This window comes from Salvia splendens, chromosome 5, assembly GCF_004379255.2.
Source record: "Salvia splendens isolate huo1 chromosome 5, SspV2, whole genome shotgun sequence".
Lineage (NCBI taxonomy): Eukaryota > Viridiplantae > Streptophyta > Magnoliopsida > Lamiales > Lamiaceae > Salvia > Salvia splendens.
In genome coordinates this window covers 23627321-23651205 of record NC_056036.1, presented here as the reverse complement: position 1 = coordinate 23651205, position 23885 = coordinate 23627321, and the positions used below count along the sequence as shown (strand labels likewise).

At 36.9% G+C, this 23885-nt stretch overlaps 1 protein-coding gene and 1 pseudogene across 2 annotated transcripts; both read left to right on the top strand.

The window, feature by feature from the left end:
- The first annotated feature begins 10255 nt into the window (after nucleotides 1-10255).
- On the top strand, nucleotides 10256-13520 carry LOC121805446 (probable E3 ubiquitin-protein ligase ARI1). Of its 2 annotated transcripts, none has more exons than XM_042205289.1 (7): nucleotides 10256-10384; nucleotides 10566-10598; nucleotides 11175-11454; nucleotides 11552-12032; nucleotides 12245-12787; nucleotides 12862-13016; nucleotides 13219-13520. In XM_042205289.1, exons 1-7 carry the CDS (start codon nucleotides 10373-10375, stop codon nucleotides 13275-13277), a joined length of 1563 nt encoding a protein of 520 aa, XP_042061223.1. In that variant the 5' UTR covers nucleotides 10256-10372; the 3' UTR covers nucleotides 13278-13520. The 2 variants fall into 2 exon arrangements, with proteins under 2 accessions (XP_042061223.1, XP_042061224.1); XM_042205290.1 differs by having other exon boundaries at nucleotides 10318-10384; nucleotides 11114-11454.
- A 3944-nt stretch (nucleotides 13521-17464) lies between these two features.
- Nucleotides 17465-23885, top strand: part of LOC121803983 — an 8896-nt pseudogene continuing 2475 nt past the window's right edge.

Here is a 23885-nt window from a genome sequence, read left to right as displayed (position 1 = left end):
AGAAAGATCTTCCCCTTCTAATGGCCTATAAGGCATAGACTTGTCGCTCAGCATGACAACCCTGCATTCGTGCTCCATTTTATCTCTTTGCGCCTCTTCGTACTTAAGCATCGCACTCTTAATTTTGTAGATAGATCTACTATAATTGTCACTAATCGTGATCTCGCCTTTACCTACATCAATAAGAGCTTTGCAAGTGGCTAGAAAATCTCTGCCCAAGATTAGAGGTACATTCTTATCTACTTTCATATCAAGTATAATGAAGTCGGTAAGGAAAATAAAGTCATCTACCTTTACCAATACATCCTCGTTCTTACCTACTGTTTTGATTGCGGTTTTTCAGCCAACCTTATGATCACATTCGATGTTTTGAGTGGTTCGATGTTTAGCTTCTCATACTACTTCAGTGGCATGATGTTCACACTTGTTCCCAAATCGCAAAGGGCTTTGTCCACCTTGCTCGTTCCAATTGAGCACCTAATTATGAATTGGTCGGGATCTCTTTGCTTCACGACCCTCTCCTTTTGAATGATCTCGCTACAGTGAAGAGGAAACTTAAGGTCAGCCTTTGTAAGCTTTTTCTTCTTCATCACGGCCTCCCTTAGTAGCTTAGCATATTTAGTAATTTCCTGCAAAGAGTCGACAAGGGGAATGTTAGTATGTACTTTGCAGAACATATTTAGGAAATGTCTGAATTGCTCTTCAAGCTTGAACTTCTTCTTTAGTTGGAAAGGGAGTACAATCCCATTGTGCTGCACGAGTTCCTGTTTAGCGGGCGGGTGCTTGTGACTCTTCGGCAGTGGCCCGCTGTGGCATATGCCTCGGTCCGCTGGGCGTCGGGCAGACCCCAGAATTCATTCCGGAGGTGCTGACTTCATCCTCTTTCTGCTTCGCAACCCACTTTTTTGTTGATGTCGGCCACTCGTGCTGCCTTTGCCTTGTCCTTCTCAATCTTTTGTTGGACTTGGTCTATTTGATTTTTAATGTTGGTGACAGTGGTGGCAATGGTGTTAATTTCAGCCACAAGGTTGTTCAACCTTGCTTCAACGACTCCAATCTTGGTGTCATTGGTCTTCCTCCTTCTTGATCGGCTCAACTACCCCACCTTTGCTTACATTAAATCCTGCAGAGGGTTGCAAGAAATTATTGTTAGAGTATGAAAGGTTAGGATGAGGATGGTTCTCATATAATTATTGAAATTACCGCCCTCTGACTAGGTCGATAATTGTTGTTGTAAGGCCTATTGGGACCGCCTCCTTGTTGAATGTAGTTGACGTCCTCAGTAGGAGCAGGAGGAGTGTCCGGTTTCGTGACCGCGATGACGGAGGTCGGTGGAACCGGATCCTCTCTTCTCGATGTGTCCATTTGGTCAACCCTGACTCTAAGCTCGGCCAATTCCTTTGCAAATGAACTTTCCTCGGCCTGTTCGATGGCTGCTACCATTCTTGAGTTGTGCCTTTCTTTCGACCACCCCCTACTATTTGTGGCGAACTCCTCTATGACCGCCATGGCATCCGGTTCAATCTTCCGAAAAAATCCTCTGTTGGCTCCTGAATCCAACATAGCCCAAATATTTTCATTAAATCTGTTATAGAGGACCCCTACCTGATGGTTCACGGTGAAACCGTGGTTGGACACTTGCGGAGGAGGCTTTTGAAATAAGCACCAGCATCGTAGAGTGGATCGTCCGAGCCTTGCATGAATTGAAAGATCTCACTCTTGAGCTTTAGGATTGTGGTCGGCGGATAGTACTTATCGAGGAATGCTTCCACTATATCTTTCCACGTGGAGACTTGCTCTGTGGGTTGACACTGAAACCACTCTTTAGCAGAATCAATTAATGAAAAAGGAAAGAGTCTTACCCTAAAGGCGTCGTCGTCGACACCATTCAATTTCAGAGTGTTCGCAATCTCTACGAACTTTGAGAGGTGGCGGTTGACATCTTCTATGGCCCTACCTGCAAAAGGATACCGCTCAACCCTTTGTATGAGGTAGGGTTGGAACAGTACGGTATACCGCGCTGAAATGGCCATACCGTATACCGTACCGTACCGTGCGGTATGACCAAAAACCATACCTTTACCGTACCGCTTTTGTCGGTATACCGCAATTGCGGTATACCGAAAAGTCGGTATACCAAAATTTTGATATCGTTACCGTAACGCTTTTGTCGGTATACCGTACCATGATTTCGGTATACCGCATATTGAGGTATACTGTGATTTACGGTATATACCGCAATTGCGGTATATACCGTATTTGCGGTATACCGTGTTATTTGTGATATATACCGCAATTGCGGTATGATGTGGTATAACGTGGTATACCGCGGTATATACAAATTGCATACCTTTACCGTACCTAAAACTGTCGGTACGGTATGATACTGTACCGAAAAGTACGGTATACCGAAAATTCTATATTTTCGGTATTTTTTCGATACGGTAAGTGCGGTATTTCGGTATATTTTCCCAGCCCTAGTATGAGGGGTATTCGCAGTTCAAAATTGTTAGCATCAATACGAGGGCCTTCGGAAAAAGTAATCATGTTCTCGTGATTAAACATATGCATCACGGGTACTATCTCCTTGTTTTTCTTTTCCTGTTCTACGCGGGCAGTCTTCTCATCCATTAACTGCTTCACTAAGATCTGCAATTTTTCTAACTCAACTCTAGTATCTTCATCCATTGTGTTTCGGTCACTTCTTATTCTCATATGGGTCTTTTCAAGTTCGAGATTGAGCGGCTCTAAGATGTTCTTTCCAGAACACGTTCGCGTACACAACCTAAAAAAGATAGAAACAAAAATATAATAAAATAAAAATTAAAAACATAAAGCAATTAAAATTCAAAGTATCCAAATATTCTTTTTGAAGACATCAGTCACGTAGTGAATATTATCCCCGGCAACGGCACCAAAAACTTAATGCACTTTTTATTAGCACTAAAAATACCTGCAAGTATACATGGTAAGAATAGTATAGCTGATGGTCAGTGCCGGTTATCGAACATAGGGAAAACAGACACAAACTGTCTATCCTCTACTAAGCTTCTTACATTATTTGGAAAACCGAGAGAAAATTGGATTTTTGAAAATAAAAACTTTTAAAAGTAGAAGTAAACAACTTTTGCAGATAAAACATAGAGATAAATATATGAGATAAGGTAATTCCAGGGATGTGCGTTCACAGTTATGGTTATACAAATTCCTACTACAATAGCCTAGCACAGCTCCTACTTCGGTAGAATGAGTCGCCTAAGTTTTCCCCATGCGGTACAAACGTAGATTACTAACACTAGGGTTGCCAATCCTAGATCCGTAACTCCTTAAAGCTCCTAAGACCCTTGAAAAGTCCTCACTCTCAATTAACAGTACCGTTTTAAGGGAAGCTAATTTTAATGTCTACTAAGTAGATCTAACTCGCCAACCTCCTCTCACGATTATTTAGCAAGTTATATTAAATCATCACAGAATGTGTCACTCAAACGTGAACCAATTATGTAACACTTAGAGAAAAAATGAAGTAGGAACAAAACGGTTATTAAATAGAAAAACGGAATTATATAACCAAAGTCGTTACTAACACATCCCTAGAATCCTATGAGTTTAGTTAGACATGATAGAATAATCTAAAAACATAGTTTGTAGGGAAAACAAAGTGAACATAAAACTATACCAATAAAACCCAAAGGTTGAATCCTTGTAGCCTTGATCTTCTCTTGATTCCTTCTTCAAACCCTTGCACCTTGATGAACAAGTAAGAACTCTCAAGTAATATGCTCTGGAATTATTTTGCAGAAAGAAGATCTCTTTTGAAGAGGTTTGAGGGGGCCGCTGCACATTGGCCAGCGGTCGCTGTGGGTTGATTCGTAGCCTCTGCCTCTCGAACAGCGGTCGCTGGCAATTGTCCCATAGCTTCTGGATCATTCGGAGCGCTCGCTGCGCACACCCCAGCGGTCGCTGGGCGTGTTCCTCTTTTCAGCACAACTTTCCCGGAGCGGACCGCTATTGGCCTAGCGGTCGCTGGCTGAGTTGCAGCGGACCACTGGATGTCTCGAAAGTTCCAGATTTCCAACTTTGACTTTTATCTATCTTTTTAGGCTCAAATATGCACATTTCTCACAAAACACGTCAAAATACCAAAATATATAAAGTATACAATTAATGGACGTGTAATGGAACTTTGACGCTCAAAATGGACCAAAAAGTGGCCTTAAAACAGGGCAAAATCCGAGCGTATCAAAGTGTAAACATGGATCTTAAAAGACTAGAATAATGGCTAAAGGGTTATACCCACATAGAATCATATTCTCGGCTTTCATTTTGCCTAAGTCGATTTGTATCATTTTATCTATTGTTGCTAACATAAATTAGGATGTATGTATTATGATTGCTAAGATAGTTTTCTTTAGTAGAAGTCTTGAGGAGATCATCTGGATGGACCATCTTAATGATTATGTAATGAAGGGCAAGAAATACGTGATTCGGAAACTTATGATTATGGTCTTAGGCAAGCATCTAAATCATAGAACATGTGCTTTCATCCACGTTATCAAATCTTTTGAATTTGACTAGTGCCCTTAACATAGATACAAGTACAATAAAGTTGAAAGTGCACTATATATGGTATTTTTGGTACTCTACGATGATGACATATATAAAATTGATAAACAACTAAGAGTGTTATTGAGCATAGGAAATTGGTCGTCTACCCAATTTAAGGATAAAGGATTTATGATAAACTAGATACATTCTGAGCATCTAAGTCTCTCTAATGCTAGAATAGAATATTATGTTTTTTGAAAGAATCCTACATCTACACAATACACAGAGACTTTAGCATTGAAAATTTCATGAAAAGGTTTTACTTCTCTAGATGGAATTATCTTGTCTCTAGTTAAGTGTTTTTCGACACTGAATGAGATCAAGAAGAATGAGACAACATCCGTAATTGGAAGTCTCATGTACGCTATGATGTGTATTAAGTTAGATATTAGCTTTGTCATTGGTATAGTAGCATAATATCAATTTAACCATGGCCAAGGACATTGGATTGGGTAAAGAATATATTGTAGTACTTGAAGAACACTAAACAGTATGTTCTAGTTTACCAAACATCCATGTAATGTCCTTTAGGTTACATCGACTCAAATTTTATAATTGATCGATGATCGAGCAAGTCATCCTCTGACTATGTGTTCTTTTTAGGAGTTGAATACTAAGACATGAAAGAATGTGATCAAATCATAAACTCAATCATCAAAGCTACAAGTATAGTTACATAAGAAACTGCTAAGGTAGTTGTTCATTTCAGTAACTTCCTAATTGCTTTGACCATGATTCCAAATATGCCTATGAGTATTATATTTTGTTATAATTACTCTAGCCACGTGTCTAACTCAAGGGAAACATGAGTTGGTGAAGCTAAACAATCATACAGAGAGGAAGTATGAAATTAATTAATGATTAGGTGCGCAACAAGACATTATAGTTACCAAGATTCATCAGAGAACAACCTGGCGGATTTTTTTACAAAATGTCTATGGCAACATGTTTAGACATGAAGGGAAATGTATAGTAGTCCAATGTATCATGGTCTGAGACATGCTTAAAGTATAAGTGAAAGAGTTTTGGCACTGGGTATACTCGAAAACATGAATTTGAGTATAAGTGGGAGATTGTTAGGATAGGTATACTGAAAAGTATATTTCGAGCATGTTGCAATGATAGAATTAAAGTATATATTGTTTACAGTGAATTGTTTTGGCTTTATAGTGAAGTATATTATGCTAATAGTGAAGTATATGTTGTTTATAGTGAACTAGTATATTATAGTTATAGTGAAGTATATCATGTTTATAGTGTGAAGTATGTTTTGTTTATAGTGATCTAGTGCACTCGCATAAGAGTGTACTATTTTCGCATTTGAGTGAAGTATATTGTATTCATAGTGAAATATATATTGTTTACAATGAATTGTTTTGTCTTTATAGTGAAGTATATTATACTATTAATGAACTAGTATATTATAATTATAGTGAAATATATTCTACTTATATTGAAATATATTTTGTTTATAGTGATCTAGTGCATTTGACATTTGAGTGATGATATTATGCTCATAGTGAAGTATATTTTGTTTATATTGAACTAGTACATTATGCTTATAGTGATATATATTATGCTTATAGTGAAGTATATTTTGTTTATAGTGATCTAGTGCATTGACGTGTGAGTGTAACATTTTGGCATTTTAGTGAAGTATATTGTTTACAGTGAATGTTGACTTTATATTGAATGTTGTTATTAACATTTTCAAAAATCGCAGATATACTTAAAGAAAGACAGAGAGAAAGACATAGAGCAGCGGAAACATATCATGAATGAAACTTTGGCATCGATGAAGATTGTAGCAAACACAAGAACATAAATGTGAAAAAAATTACTGCAAACTTCAAGAAATTTCATGAACAATTGTACAAAGTGATATGGTTCATAACGTGTGTCTTTTAGTTCACTTTAAACCTTATTCGGTTCATTTACATTCAATAGTCAGTTCATATTTTACATTAATATTCTATTAAAAATTTTATATATTTGTTTCATAGTATATGTATAGTATTAACTACTCCCTCCGTCCCATAATAGATGTCATGCTTTCCTTTTTAGTTTGTCCCACAAAAGATGTCACATTTCCATTTTTGGAAAAGTTCCCTCTCACATTAATATAAAAATTATATTTTCTCTCTCCATTTAACACACAAACAAAACCTCCTAAAATCTCGTGTCGTCCCACAAGTGTGACATCTTTTATGGGACGAATGTAGTGCATTATAAACCATATTTACTTCACTATAAAGTGTTTAAACTTCACTATAAAGGGTGTTCACTTCATGCAATAATGCAACTTCACTATATGACAAATGTACTTCACTATACGAATGGTTTAATTCATTACTTGGGAGACACTAGATGGGTGACCGTGATTATCATTGCTTGTAAACTGAGCAAATATAACTACACTATGAAACATTATTACTTCACTATATGAAGGTAATGTCATTATAAGGAATGTTCACTTCATATAGTGTCCATGTAAGAGTATGTTCATTATAAAACATTTTTACTCACTCTACAAAATATTTACTACACTATATGATATTTCAACTTCACTTTAAGTATATGTTCACTATAAAGTGAACAAAACATCCAATAAGTGAACTAAATACTTGTAAACAATGAACTTATCACTCTTGAGTTGAACACTAAAACAAGTTTACAATGAAATAGAACTCACTTAATGTGAACTAAAAACAAGTTTTGGGCATTAAACATGCTACAAAGTGAACTATTATTGTCCAGATTTTGACTGTCTTTGATTTGTCTTCTCTTTCACCTTGTTGTAGTTCCTCGAGTCATGGTGTCCAATATCATGGCATTTTCAATCTGGTTTCATTGATAACCTCACTATTTTCTCCTTCTTCGAATCTTCCTACTTCCACTTCCACTTCCCTTTGTATTGACAGCATCCGGAGGATGATCTTCAATTACATTGGGCACTTATGAGTCAGTAGAAGTTCTCGGTCATTTCTCTCTTTTGTATGGAAGAGAGGACAAAACTCAACCCAATTTGTGACTTAAAAAAAATGATGTTATACTTCACTATTTGTTACAGATACATCACTATAAGAAATATTCACATCACTGTAAACGATAAATATTCAACGCCAATATAATATAATTATATAAGTAATTTTAGAGTAAACTGTACCAAAAGTTAATCATGTACTTATTTCACTATAATTATTATTTACATCACCATGGAGAATATACACTTCATACGTTATAGAGATAATCATTGTGAGCATAATATACATGCCAATATACATACCAATATATAGTTCACTATAAGCATCATATACATCAATATATGCTCAATATACTTCACTGAAATGAAAAAAACAGTACACTATAAAGCATGCTTAATAGACTTCGCTTTATGCACAATATACATCACTATATGCTCAATATACTTCACTGAAATGAAGAAATAGTACACTGTAAGACATGCAGAATATACTTCACTATATGCATAATATACATCACTGTATGCTCAATATACTTCACTGAAATGAAAATACAGTACACGATAAGACATGCAGATTATACTTCACTATATGCACAATATACATCACTATATGCTCAATATACTTCACTGAAATGAAAAAAACAATACACGATAAGGCATGCAGAATATACTTCATTACATGCATAATATACATCAGTCTATGCTCAATATACTTCATTGAATTGAATAAATAGTACACTATAAATAATATTCTTCATTGAAATATCAAACATCATATTTACTTTACTATAAACATCATATGATTTTGAAACATCATATCCATGATTAATACAAGGAGATTGCGTGAAGAAGACCTGATCTCGATTTCAGACGTTAAGTTGAGATTTTGTGTTTGACTGATGACGAGTGATTCTCGATTTCTAGCATGAAATCTAAACTAGTAAACTCCGATGTAACATAACATGAAATCTAATGTTTGATCGATAATTTGTAGTGAGAAATCTGGAAATAACAACGGAGATTGCAAGAGATGAGATTCTCGATCTTGAATCTGGAAATTATTGATCAATTCCATAGCATGAAACTAACCAACTCAAGCAGGTTGATTCATATCGTGAAACTAACGATTTGCAGGTGTTGTGTTTAGAGTGCTCGAGAAGAATGTTCACTAATTCGTTAGAGATTGCGCTCGACTCTAGATGAAGATTGTATCAATCACAGACGAGAAATTTATTCGCGACTCTTCAATTGCAGAAGTGATTAATGTATGAAATGATCAATGTGAATGGAAATCGATACACAAGAGAGAGAGAGAATGGTGGATTAGGGTGCATAAATTTGGAAAAAAATCTGATTTCCATAAATGGCCTTTGGTACTTATTTGTTGATTAAATATGTAAAATTTTTACTATTTTAATCTTTGAAATAATACAATGTATGTCTGAGATTTGTTCTCTAGTTATATAGTTAAAATTAGTTAAACCTTGATCACTTCTCTATGTGGTCTTATTTTCATATATCGGTCTTACCGATTTGTTTAGATATACGTGAAATATTAATAATTTTATTAAAATAATAGTAAAAATTAAAGTTATTATTTTCCTTACGTTGAATTTGTTATAGTTATTGAAATATTTTGTAAAATAGTTACTATATTTATCATTTCATATGAGCTTATTTTTAAAAATTTTAGACTTGTTCTATAATATAGTATATTTATCATTTCATATGAGCTTATTTTTTAATATTATCTCATACTCCCTTCGTCGCGTTAATTGATGCATTTCTTATAGCAAAGTGATTTAAAAAGTTGATGAGCTAGAGATTAAATTGGAGAGAATAAAGTATGATAATTGATAAAGAAAGAAAGAAAGAAAGAGTAAAGTATACTCACTCCATCCTCAAAAAGTAGAAAAATTTGTAAATGACACGGATTTTAATTTGCAATTTGTAAAGTAAGAGAGAGATGAGAAAAAGTAAAAGAGAGGAATAAGACAACCCAAAAAAGAATATGACTCAAATACCTTGGGACGAATGGAGTATAATACTACTATAAATTTAAGCTAAAATTGTCATTTAAATCAAAATTTTGGGTTGACTTCTGGTCAATCCCACTTCTTATAAAAGTAGCTAATTAAATCACAAATTTTGTACATTTCTCAATTATCCCATGCAATTAAAATTTAGATGAAATTTGTTGCGACTATTATACATTTTGTCATTATTACATATCTAAAATCGACCATCATAATATAGAAAAATGTTAAATTTATCCAGAAGTTAACAAAAAAAGTATGATTCATATGAAAATTTTCGCCAATTTATTTTATTAAACAATTGAAAATGTGTAAAAGTTATGATTTAATTAGCTAATTTTATAAGTAATGAGGTAAGCAGAAGTCAACCAAATTTTGTGATTTAAATGATAATTTTTCTTAAATGTAATTATTTTTATTATAGTAATTCAGCTCGTCCAACCGATCCGACTAAATGAATTGTAAACGAATAGCTTCTCCGATTCATTAACCAATCTAATTCTTAAAATATTATACAAAAATTTGGGTCTTTCACTCCCAAAGTCAATAAATTTAATCCATATTCTGAAAGAACACCCGGTCATATTCTGTAATTTTACTTTATTTTATGCTGACTTCAAATCCAAAAGTACTTGGATCCGGACATGATTCGGATCAAAACCTGTTTAAGTACCCTGTCTGAAAAGTGATTCTGTGAGTGAACATAATATGGGGGTTGACTCCATGACTTAATCTCGCTGCTGTTCCCATGGGTTTGAAGGTTTCTTCTCTTATTTGATCATCTTTATTAAATTCAGTCTTACTTGTATTAATAGAGGATAATTTACGCATTAATCACATCTATTTGTTGAGGTTGTAAAAGATGATAAGAGAATTATTAGAATAAAACATGCCCATTTCTTTTTAATGATTTGGGTTTCCGTTTTTCGTAATATTTGCAGGTGATCAAAAGAGAGTCACTCTGGGTAGTTCAGGTATGTAAAGATTGGATATTTTTCATAAAATTGCCTCTGTTTTTGTGTGATAATACTCATCCGTTTACTAAAAATAAAAATTCCTTTCTTTTTGGTCCGTAAAATAAAAACTTTTCTTTTTAGAAAATTTCTTTCACTCTAATAAGGTGAAACCCATTTTTCATTAACACATTTTTCTCTCTGTCTCTCTTACTTTATCAATTTTACATTTATACCCTTGTAGTTTCAAATGTTTTTATTTTTAAGGACGGATGGAGTAAATGTCAGTTATTGTCTGTATCTTATACTTTGGGGTGTGGCACCTAGAAGACTTTACAGTATCCAGTTTTGTGATGTTGTAGTATGTCTATTTTTGCTTTTAGTTATGCTTTCTTGGAATTTGAATTTGAGACTTTAAACTATTTTGCTTGAAAAAGGGAGTATTTAGTAGCCTTCAGTGTAGTATGCATATATCTCTAGCTCTATCTTTTTGGAAATTTGAATTCAAGAGTGAGATGTATTTTCTTATAAAAAAGAGGATGGCAATGGCATTGCATGTAGTCCGATTCGACGATTGAGTTTTCGTGATCTTCACAGAGGGAAAATTTGAGAACAGTGATGGAGTTGCTATCGGTGAGAGAACACCATGCTAGAACTCTTCTCATTCATTACAGATGGGATGTTGAGAAACTGATCACAGTATACTTCGAGAAAGGGGAATCTCGTATGTTTTCTGAAGTAGGAGTCACTAGGGATGAACTTGCTGTTGTCACTCCACATGAATCTTCCTCTACGCTGCTCTGCAACATTTGTATGGATGATGTGTCTACAAATGTCGTGTCGAGAATGGACTGTGGTCATTGCTTTTGCAATACTTGTGAGATTTACATCCTTTCTTATAATCTACTTTTGATGTTTCTAGTTTGGAATTGTGGATATCCTAAATAACTGTCTGTTGTTGGCCTCTCGTATAGGTTGGACAGATCACTTCGTTGTCAAGATAAACGAGGGCCAAAGCAAGAGGATCAGGTGTATGGCCCATGAATGTAACACTGTTTGTGATGAAGCCACTGTTAGAAGCTTAGTTAGTGAGAGACGCCTTGATTTAGCTGAAAAGTTCGACAGGTTTCTTCTCGAGTCATATATTGAGGACAATAAGTTGGTGAAATGGTGTCCTAGTACACCACACTGTGGGAATGCAATAAGGGCAGAAAATGATGAGTTCTGTGAGGTGGAATGCTCTTGTGGTTTGCAGTTTTGTTTCAGTTGTTTATCGGAAGCCCATTCTCCTTGTCCGTGCTCTATGTGGCAGCTCTGGAAACAAAAGTGGCGCGATGAATCCGAGACAGTTAATTGGATTACTGTAAATACAATGCCTTGTCCCAACTGTCACAAACCAGTTGAGAAAAACGGTGGCTGCAACCTAGTTCGTTGCGTATGTGGGCAATCGTTTTGGTAGGATTGCTCTTGCCTACTCCAACAAAGTGTTATTTACATTACAAGATAACAAGTCTTCACATTTCAACTTATCTTTCTTGTGAAAACTAATTATCTTACCCATTAGTCAGATTTGATCTCCTCTATATGTGTTTATGCTACACAGTTTTCTGATGTCGGATTATTTTCTTTGATGAAGTAGTGTTTGATTGTTTTTTACCCTGGTTTAGTTGGCTGTGTGGCGGAGCTACAGGCCGTAACCATAATCGGTCGAGTATTGATGGTCATAGTTGTGGTCGATATAAAGACATGGAGAAGGCCGAGCATGCAAAAAGAAACCTTTACAGATACGTGCATTATTATAGCCGTTATAAAGCTCACGCAGACTCCTTTAAGCAGGAATCTCAACTTTGGGAGATGATTGAGGACAAAATATCAAATCTGCAAGCAAGGGACTTAAAATCGAGAGATTTCAGCTGGGTTACAAATGGGCTTCGCAGGCTACTTACATCAAGACGGGCTCTTTTATACTCACATCCTTTCGCATTCTATGCTTTTGGTGATGACTTCTTTAAGGATGAGATGAAAGAAAAGGAAAGTGAGCTGAAGTGGCATTTTTTTGAGGACCAGCAGCAGCAACTCGAGTCGAATGTTGAGAAGCTATCTGAGATTCTTGAGGAGCCGTTTGATGAGTATGGTGATGAACAAGTCAGGCAGATAAGGATTCAAGTCATAGATTTGTCAGTGATTACTGATAGCCTCTGCAGAAGAATGTGAGCCAAGTTGTTGAAGAAGGCCTAATCTATCAAACATCGAATAAATTCATAACTTTTTCCTCGTTTTGCAGGTACGAGTGTATTGAGAATGACTTATTGGGTTCACTTCAATACACTGTTCAAATTATTGCTCCATACCAGTCGAAAGGAATTGAGAAGGCAGGAGAGCTAACTGTCGGATGGGGCTCTCAAGTAAACGACAAAGAAAAAGGCCAGAAGGCGGATGGTGAGTGTTTTGTGAAAATCATTTCGAACTCCTGTCAACGTGCCTATTTTGATGAAGATAAATACAATCCATATAATATAAAGCGATGATACAACTTAGGCCGCTATCATGTATAGTATAATAAGTGCTGTTTTGCAATGTGAGGATCATTTTGGCAGAATGAGCTGTGTCTTCATTCTTTTTTTGACATTCTTCGTTGCAGGTGATGCAATGGTGTTCAGCCATGCAATGGTCTCCACTGTTATTGTGGAAGCACCCTAGATATGAAGGCAGTGTGACTGAATTGGTTTCTCAACTTTTTTGCTAAGCTTCTTACAAAACATAAGGTATGTGATACAGTACTAAATCAACATGTGTAATATTTTCTTCTGATCCATTGAATGATTTGGTCTGTACATTTTGTGGATTCCACTAATTCAAGGATTGAAGTTTTTGTATATAACATATATGACTCAGTTGTTACTTTGCTTTACATGGAAATGTCATCTGTGGTATTAGTATTTTTGTTCTTGTAATAAATCAATAATGCATTTTTTTTTGGTACATAAATTTGAAGAACCTTTTGTTTTCCTTTCCTAGAAACATCATCAGTTACCAGTCCATGCCCATCAATTCATTACATTTTTATACAAAAACACATTAAACATTTTAATCTAATAGGTCCTACTTATAAAAGTTCAATTCATTATATGTTTTATACAATAATACCTTTTCAGGGATCTTCAGTTCATTATCAGGTTTATCCGTCTTTTTCCCATAATCATTTTCATTTCCTTTCCCAATTTCTCCATCAGTAAGGTTTTCATGCCCATGGACATAGCATTTGAAAAATTCATCTCCCATTTGTATCATTGCCTCAATAACAGAGCAAATTATTGTATCTACAAGGTCATACTGTTTAAAGTTCAAATAAAATAATATTTAACACAAGTTCATTTCGCTATATACTATATATTTAATATCATCAGTCACATTTTTTATAATCTCATCTGCTTTATCCTTCTCCATGTCTTATTGTGATTTGTTTCCAGCAACTTCTTTGTCAATTAATCAATGTTATAAAAACCATAAATAATGAATTTAACGCTGTGCGCAAGTGTTTTCCATTTCTTCTGTTTCTTCCAGTGTTGTTAGGGTCGCGGGGCGCCCTGGGGGGATGAGGGGGGACCCCGGGTTGCGGGGCGATGGGGCGACGGGGCGAGAGACCCACGAATCGGGGCGCCAGAATAGCCGAATGATGATTATATTTGTGTCTCTTTTATAAGTTTGTTGCTTGAATGTTTATCACATCAAATAAATCTACATACATCATTACTCCATATTAAAAAAAGAAGATTAGACGAAAAATATAAATTTTTAAACAACATAACATAACTAAATAACTGAATTTTATTATAAAAAATCATGTTCCAAAAAAAGTTGCCCTATATTAGACACTTCCCCTCTTCAACTATCTTTTAGTATTAGAAATAATTATTTTAAGTTTTTTTTGGGTAATTTGCTAAATAAATTAAGATAGATGGTCAAATTTTGGTATTACTCATTTTTTAAATTGAAAAAAAATTAAATCACGAAAGATGAAAATTTATAATTGTCCCACCCATCTATTTTCTGGTGAAATAAGATATGATGTGATAGGCAGTCTGAAATACATAGACAAAATGATAATTGAAAAAACGATAAGTCGACACCGTCTGATACAATTTACTCCTGTCGTCCCACTTAAGATGACACAATTTTCTTTTTAGTTTATCCCAAATGAAATTACACATTTCTATTTTTGAAAACATTATTTCTTAAAGTAATACACTCGACCACTTTTTTCTCTCCTCAATTCAATATTCAACTCTTTTTCTCTCCATTTAATACTTACACTTACCTTTTCTCTCAACTCCTAATATCGTGCCGATCAAAAAATGTGTCATCTTAGTCTGGAGGGTGGGAATACTAATAATAGTGGATTATTAAATTTTACATAGAACAAACATTACAATTTTAAAAAGCATTATATAATAATTGTTATAGACGAATCGTCATATCTTGAAATTGTAGAAATTTATTTTCACTATCAATTTCATATACTCAAACCAATGACCAACCTATTTTAATAAGTTTCACAAATACTCTGCATCTTAGTATATTTAAGAATGTTTGGAGCTAAAGCTAGTTTTCATAATTTGGAATAAGTAAATATTTTGTGATGATTTGATTTAATTATTAAGGGTGTAATTAAATTATGATAAAAGTATTCTGTAAGATAAAAATTTAAACAAATTAGAGATACATTGTTAGATAATAAATTAAATTTATTGACATTTTCAATAAAAATGTTAGATTGATAAAATGAAGGAAATGGAGAATGATATTATGAATCAGAATCATTCTCCATTTCCTTCATTTTATCATTCTGATTCATAATATCATTCTCCATTTCCTTCATTTTATCAATCTAACATTTTTATTGAAAATGTCAATATTAATATAATATATAAAAGTTATCTGCATAACATTTTCATGAATATCAATATATCATAATTTTGACCTTCTCTATTTCAACTTCATCATCTGTTCTTGAGGCTGCATTGTCAAACCCATCATTTTCTCCTCCTTCATTGATAGTGCGATTGGGACTGTCTTCATCCTTTCATTGCACCAAAAATGTTAACAAAAATGGAACATTAAATAATATAATTAGATTAAAAAAAACTTTGAATTTGCTAACTTAATTCTAAAATATAAACATTAAGGCTGAAACTTGAGAACTCTGTTTTTCAACTTTTTTACTCTCTTGAGCCACTTGTGCTATTTCAATCTAATTGTATTACATCTCATCTTGATGCAATCCATTTCTGATATCATGAGGAGTATCTTGTAGAACGATCGTCAGCATCATCAAAGAATCTGCCATGGACTTTGCGGTCTTCATTACATCATTCATATACCTTTCTTCCCTTCCTTCCTAACTTTCTTTCCCTTTTGCTTTTCCATCATTTTCTTGTTTAGTAAGATCTGTGATAACAGGTTTTGCATTGGGATTATTTCTTATATCCAAACCCAAACTTTTTCAACTTCAAGTCAGCCTGCGGTCTCTATCTCAAATTTTCAGTATCCCAACTCTTGTAGGTAGGATACGTGCGATGAACTGTATGTGGGCAATATATATAACTTTATCCACATAGAACAACTGCATGTTGCAAAATAATATTTCAAATTTCAATTTCAGTTTATAAGAATATCGATAAATTACTATAGAAATATTCTTACACTCCCTCTATTCCCAAAAAATATGCACTTTGGGGACGACACGGGTTTTAATGTAAAATTCGTAAAGTAAGAAAGATGTAGAGAGAAAAAATAAGTACAATATTGTTACTGGAGAATGGGTCCTACCTCATTAGAGAGAAGAGACTTTCTAAAATTAGAAAATGCATATTCTTGTGGTACGGACTAAAAATGAAAGAGTGCATATTCTTATGGCACGGAGGGAGTAATATCTTACCACCAAGAATGTAATTGGTTCATGAAAGAGAGGAAAACAAACTGACTTGTCACTCGTGTGTGTATGCTTCAACTGGCTAGGAGGGTACCTAGACCTAGTTGTGTCGTTGGGTCTATGTCAATCTTCCCTATCAAAAACCTCATAGACGTTATAAACTTGAGATGACATTATGGAATGGTTGGTTTGCTACCACGCTTTGGGGCTGAGTTTTAACTAGACCTGAAATAAAATGGAACTACACCTATCTTGACCAGTAAGTAACTAGGTGTTTCATGATACCGGATGTGTACGTGAATTGGGTGAAAGCTGGACTAACTAACTGCCTAACCTTGCAGAAAAGCTGAAAAAGTGAAAGGACAAAAGTAAAAGGCAACAAAAGTGGTCCCAGAATCAGACTGTGATGTTGTCTTCTTCACTAAGCAAGGGAAAATGATCGGAAAATCAAACTTCCATGGATAAATGCTCGAAATCAAACGCAACAACTCAGACCTAACTCAAAATCAAGATACTAAGCTTAGATCTAGGCAAGAAATTAAACTAGAGCAACTTAATCATGCAGAGGACAACAGACGCATAAACTGACTAACATGTAGGGTGGCTAGAATGAATTAGAACCTAGATTCATGCATCTTTGGAAGAAATGACCGAATGAAACTTAGAGAAACTTGAAGAAACACTAGATCTAACTTAACTAGGCAAATTTAAGCTTATAATAAACAGAAATCAACATAAACTATTAGATCTATCTAACTAGGCGGAAAGAAATCATAAGCAAGCTGGAACACAAAATAAAACCACAATAAACTTAATTGCATTCAAGATTATCACCCAAAAGATGTTTCCAACAAGAGTTTAACTAAGAGCAACACTGAATGCAAACTAAAACAAGTGCTGAAACTTAAGAAAGCATAAACAAAGCAAGTGAAAGAGTGTTTTGCTCCTCGAAGCGATGAACTTATTAAACTTCTGGAATGGTGACAAACTGGCTGGAACAGACGATGGATTCCTTCTTCCGGCAGATGGCCGGAAACTTCAAGTGAAAGCTTATTAACTAAAGCTGTCTATGAGATTGAAGTGGTGCTAATCTCCAAAATGGTCTAAGAGCATCTCCAGTGGGCGGACATCCCACTAGGACATCCATTAGGACATCCCAAAACACCTCCTGCCACGTCACTAGGACATCCCATTCCACTGCCACATCACTAGGACATCCCCTGCCACATCACTAGGACATCCCAAAAAAACATACATTCACAAATAAAACAATTTACGTTTACGGAAATAAAATTTGACCGAGAATACGAACGGGAAAAATTAACTACTTCATCGGGAAAACATACATGATTCGAATAAAAAAAATTACATACTAATAAAAAAAATTACATACTAATAAAAAAAATTACATACTAATAAAAAAAATTCATTCATTATCACGTCCACCCCTCCGAGTCCAAACCTCTTCGATGATATCCTGCTGAAGTCGAATATGGGCATCTGTTTGCCGCATGTCGGCAAATGCACGCAGCCGCTCGACCTCTCCATGAGGTACCCCCATATTCACATTCGCGGTGGCCACCCCGTGACTTGGACCTGCACCCGTAGAATCTTCGTTGGTCCACTGAGTCAGTTCCGCAGCTTCATTTTCGACAATCATGTTATGCATTATGATACATGCGTACATGACATCGCCGATGTTGGGAATATACCACTGTCGTGCAGGACCCTTCACAACCGCCCACCGACTCTGGAGCACACCAAATGCCCACTCCACATCCTTACGCGCTGCTTCCTGACGGCTCGCAAAGTATGTCTTCTTTTGTCCGAGCGGATGCTTGATTGACTTCACAAAGACGGGCCAGCTTGGGTAGATCCCATCCGCCAAATAGTACCCCATATTATGCTGGTTGCCGTTGGCGACGAAACTGACGGCGGGACCAACGCCATTGCACTGAGCGTTGAACAGGGGCGACTACTGGAGAACGTTGATGTCGTTGTTGGACCCGGCGACTCCAAAATAAGCATGCCATATCCACAGCCGGTAGTCAGCTACAGCTTCAAGGATCATCGTGGGATGCTTCGCTTTGAAGCCGGTAGTGTACATCCCCTTCCAGGCGGCCGGGCAGTTCTTCCACTCCCAATGCATACAATCAATGCTACCCAACATCCCAGGGAACCCGTGCACCGACCCATGCATATCTATCAGCATCTGGCAGTCTTCGAGGCTCGGACTCCGAAGATACCGCTCCCCGAATATCGCTCTGACGCCCGCGCAAAAATTCTGCAGACACTCGACGGCTGTCGACTCGCCAATGTGGAGGTACTCGTCGAACATGTCGGCCGCGCCTCCATACGCCAGTTGTCTGATTGCGACAGTGCACTTCTGCAAGGGCGTGAGTCCGGGTTTGCCGGCTGCATCCTCTCTGATCCTAAAATACAGGTATTTCTCTCTAAAGCACCCACGATGTGCAGAAACAACGGACGATGCATCCTAAAGCGTCGCCGGAATAAGGCTTCCCCAAAACGCGGTTGCGGAGCGAAGTAGTCCGCATACAACCGAATATGTGCAGCGATGTGGTCACGGGGTACTTGAGTTCGACGATGGATCGGCCGAGGCACCGCCGCCTGCTGCCGCTGCTGCAACCTCTGTTGTAGCAGCCTCTCTATTGCACCTTCAACAGCGACCTCCAACTCATTCTCGCTATCACTTTCACTAGACATTCTATATATACTTGAAATTAGAGATGTAGAGAGAGAAACTTGTTAACACAAGTGGTGCGAATGAAATAAAATTCAACGAGCCGTATATATAGAGTTTTTTTAAAAAAATAAAAATAAAAATAAAAAATAAACGGGACGTCCGACCGGACGTCCGACTAGACGCCACAGTGGCGGACGTCCGCCCGCCCGTCGCCGGGACGTCCGAGGACACCCGACGTCCTCACGGGACGTCCGTATCCGACCTTAACCCCTCCAATGGCGGACGTCCCTGGCGCCCTTCCCCACGTCCGACCGGACGTCCTACCGGAAGGGCGCCACTGGAGATGCTCTAAGCGTGGACATGTTTCTTCAATGTTAATTTTCTATTTATAGAGCGGCCTGCCCCAATCACTTGGGCTGCACCTTCTCTTGAGTTGATGATTCTGCCCCTTCTAGATAGATGATCATTTGTAGCAATCCACTCTATCTTGTGCTCAAGCTTCATGGCGTGCATCTAGATTAGTATTGCACTCTTTCTGCGTTCTTTTCAGCTAAATTTCTCCAGACCCTGTCCTCTTGACTTGTACCTCACCCTGCACACTTTAGCAACTATTTTTGTAGATATTATCCAATGAAGCACGTAACCAAGCCCTAGAACGAGACTTATCAGTCTAGTGAAAGATAATGATTTTGCTGGAATCCAGAGTTCATGGTTGACGGACGATTACGATTCGATTAGGAAAGAAATTGATGTGGTAGCTGAAGAAGAGTGAATGGGTCGGGAAACAAAAATAAATGCCCATTTTCTAGTAAATTGAGGAAAGCTTTTGAGGAAAGCTAAAGCCATTCTTTTACAATGACCTTTTCCCCAAATGTTTGCACAATTCCATGATTGATTTCATCGATTTAATGCATCTTTTCCATTTAAAACAGTTTTAAAGTTCGATATATTGAAAAACAGATAAATTAAATAACTTAAAGTGGCATTAATGGAAAGATTGATGTTCTTCAATTCATCAATGATATATGCATTGAAAATAAATTTGTTATCGAAGTATGGCCATGATTTAGACGTTGGTAGTAAAAAATTCAAGAAAAATTTTAAAAACAAGAAAATAAAGGAAGAAAATTTCAACATTATAATATGCATTGAAAAATAAAATTTATATGCATAAAAAACTTTAATAAAATAAATAAAGGCCAAAATAATTAAAGAAAGTCCATATTTTAGGGTGCATTTAATTTTATATTATGTGTTTAATTACATTTGTAAAATATTTATTGATTGGACACCAATTATGTAATTTAGACTATAGAATTTTTGCTCATAGTTAATAAGCCAAATTCAAATCACAGGGAAAAACAATTCTGAAGTTTTTTTTTTCTGTTAAAATGTCTTTATGTCCAACTTGTCGTTACATACACATATAAACAAAGTGGTGGTGGGTGATTAGGGCAAGTGAAAATCTTAAATAGAAGATCTTGAAGTTGAATGGAAAGGCCACAATAAATTTGCTTCTTTTTATGCAAGAAAAAAGCTTAGAATAAAGCCAATACAAAGTTGGCGAGGCTTTATGAGAGAGTCAGCAGTCAAAACAAATATTGGCCTGGCCACGTCCCCACCTTGCATGTGTGCATCTATATCATAATTCCAATCTCTCTTTTCCATTCAAATTCCCATAACTATATATATACTAGGAGTATAAACTAAATCATTATTACAATTTACAAGGAGCGGACGCCTAATCCACACAATTCTGAATTCAGAAATTTCATATACTATGAGTAGTAAGTATTAATTCCAATTACTAAGACGTATCAGACCTTTAAAATAAGAGGGAAGAATAAGAGAGAATCAGACCTTTAAAATAAGAGGGAAGAATAAGAGAGAATCGATTTCTTAGTGAGAATGATAAAAATATACTCCCCTCTCACATCTTAAGTTGAGCATTTTCTTTTTAGGACGAGATTTTATATAGTGTTATTTTGTGATTTAAGTAGAGATGGGATAAAAACAGAGTGAGAAAAAGTAGAGAGTGTGATATTTCTATTTTAAAAAACGTGCCATTTAGAGTGGGACATCAAAAAAAATGTATCATTTAAAATGAGACGGAATGAGTATTTCATTTCATTATAGTGTTGTTCGGTTTCCTAGATAAAGTAATACTAATATACAATCTAGGATTGAGTTGTGAGATTATTTTAGTCTTAGGGGGTTAGGTATGACTAATTATCTCATGATTATCTATCTAAGATTGAATTGTGGGATTGAATCTCATGAACCAAACACACTACAAATTTAATACGGGATAGAATCTTGCAAACCAAACACCTCCTATTTATAATAATAATAATAATAATAATAATAATAATAATAATAATAATAATAATAATAATAATAATAATAATAATAATCAAACTCTGTACATGTTTGTAATGTGTGATAAAAAAAGAAATCAAAATCTAACAAACTAACTAAAATCAAAACCGAAGATCATGCTTGGTATAAAGAATTATAACGAAGGTAGGACTGATATAACAATTTTTTTGGATTTTCTTTATATTTTCATTCAATTCCCTCGTTCATTTCATCATACCAATCAAATACTCCCTTCGTCCTCCAAATATTATCCCACTTTGATCCGACACAGGTTTTAAGAAATGTAATGAAAAGTGAGTTGAAAAAATTAGTGGAATGTGAGTTCTACTTTTATGTATTAGTTTTATAATAAAATGTGAGTAGGAATGAGTTAGTGGAATATGTGGTCCGCTACCAAAAATGGTAAACAATGAAATGAGACAAATTTTGTAAGACAAATGGATATTGAAAAATGGGACAAACTTTTAGGGACAGAGGGAGTAAATGAAATGGAAGTAGGAATCACATTCTATTCTATCATACCAAACATATTACAACTTATAAAAATAAATTCTAGATTTATGGGAAAATTAGATGAAGTGGAAAAGATATCTCTATCAATGAGACTCTTGATTTTTTTTGTAAAAAAAAATGAGACTCTTGATTCACACTATGAAGGGTGAGTGTCAAAACCTATAGGGCTATATTTAATAATAATTCATAATATTATATGTTAATATTTGTCGTCTTGAATTGGTAAGGGCATCTCCAGTGGCAATAGCCCAGCAATAGCCGAGCCACAAACTTCTCCTGCCACATCATCAGCAATAAAAATCCTCCTGCCACATCATCAGGACAAGCAAATAGCCCAACAATAGCCTAGCCACATCACCCCTAATTATATAAAACAAATAATTGACAATCACACAAAATATGAAATTAAAAGTACGACACAGATACGAGAAAATTTAATAATATTATTTAAAATTAAAAAAAGTACAATAAAAAAAATACATTATTTAAAAAAACACAACCTCTGCCTCACTCCTCGTCTCCGTCGCCCCCTCGCCACCGTCACCGTCGCCGCCACCTCCGTATCCGCCGGAATCCCCCGGTGCCCCCCCAGATCTCAAATCGTCAAGCATGCTCACGAGCATTGCGTGAAGAAAACCCTTCTCCTCGGGGTCCGTCGCCGTCCGCCATTCGGCTAACGTCTTGGCCATCTGAGCGCGCGTTTGTTGACGTGCGAAGAATTTGAGATCCTCTGTCGATTGGCCAAGGGGGGATGTCGACTGTACCTCTTGGGACCCCCCGACGCCCCCACCTCGCCTCCCGTTGCGCCCGCCTTTGACCAATAGAGCGAGTGCGGCGAGCAAACGCGGGAGGGGACGGGAACTCCTGTGCATCCTCGGGGAGGTCGTGGGAACCACCGCTGCTGCCGCTGTAATCACCGGTATAGTTCAGTCATTGCTTCTTCGGCCAGCCAGCGTCGACACCTGCCCGGAACTTCTCGGAGTCGTTCAGCACCTCGTAGTAGTTCCAGCAGGTGAACTCCTTATACAACCCGGGCTGGGGGAAGGCTTTCTCCGCTATCCTCCTGCAGTCATCCTCCGTTTGGCCACTGCTCTGCATGCAGAGGGCGTTGGCGTACAAGCCCGAAAATCGGGAGACCCCAGCCCGGATTCGGTCCCACCCCTTTCGGCACTCCTCCCCGGTGCGCGGCCTCCCCTCCGGGCCAAATCTCATGTAGGCTGCAGCAATTTTGGGCCACATGTTGACGATCCTCTGATTGTTCGAAGTCAGAGGATCATCACAGACACTCACCCACGCCTTGGAAAGCGCGACATTCTCCACGTCCGTCCACTTTCTCCGCACCAAGGGGTCGTCCTCGACCGGCTGCGACGACGGACCGACACTCTTGTCCTTCCCCTTGCCCTTCTTCTTTGCGGGGCCCCGACCCCGCCATACTCTCCCCGTTTGAACGGGAGTTTCCGGAACACCGAGAAGATCAATCCCCAACTCCTCTAAGGAGAAAGTATCATATTGAGTGAACTGCGACTCCGTTGGGGTCGTTGTGTGCGAAGATTCAGTCGAAAAATCAAAACTGGGGCGATAGACGTTTTCCCCCCGGCGTCCTCTGCGTCGCTGGTACCCCCCGTGGCGTCCCCTGCGTCGCCGGTACCCCTCCCGGCATCATCTGCATCTCGGGACCCCACCTCGGCATCATCTGCATGACACCCGGCATACTCCCCCCGGGTGCCATCCCGGGCATCATCTGCTGCCACGGGTACATGTTGTAGTACCCGGGCATCGG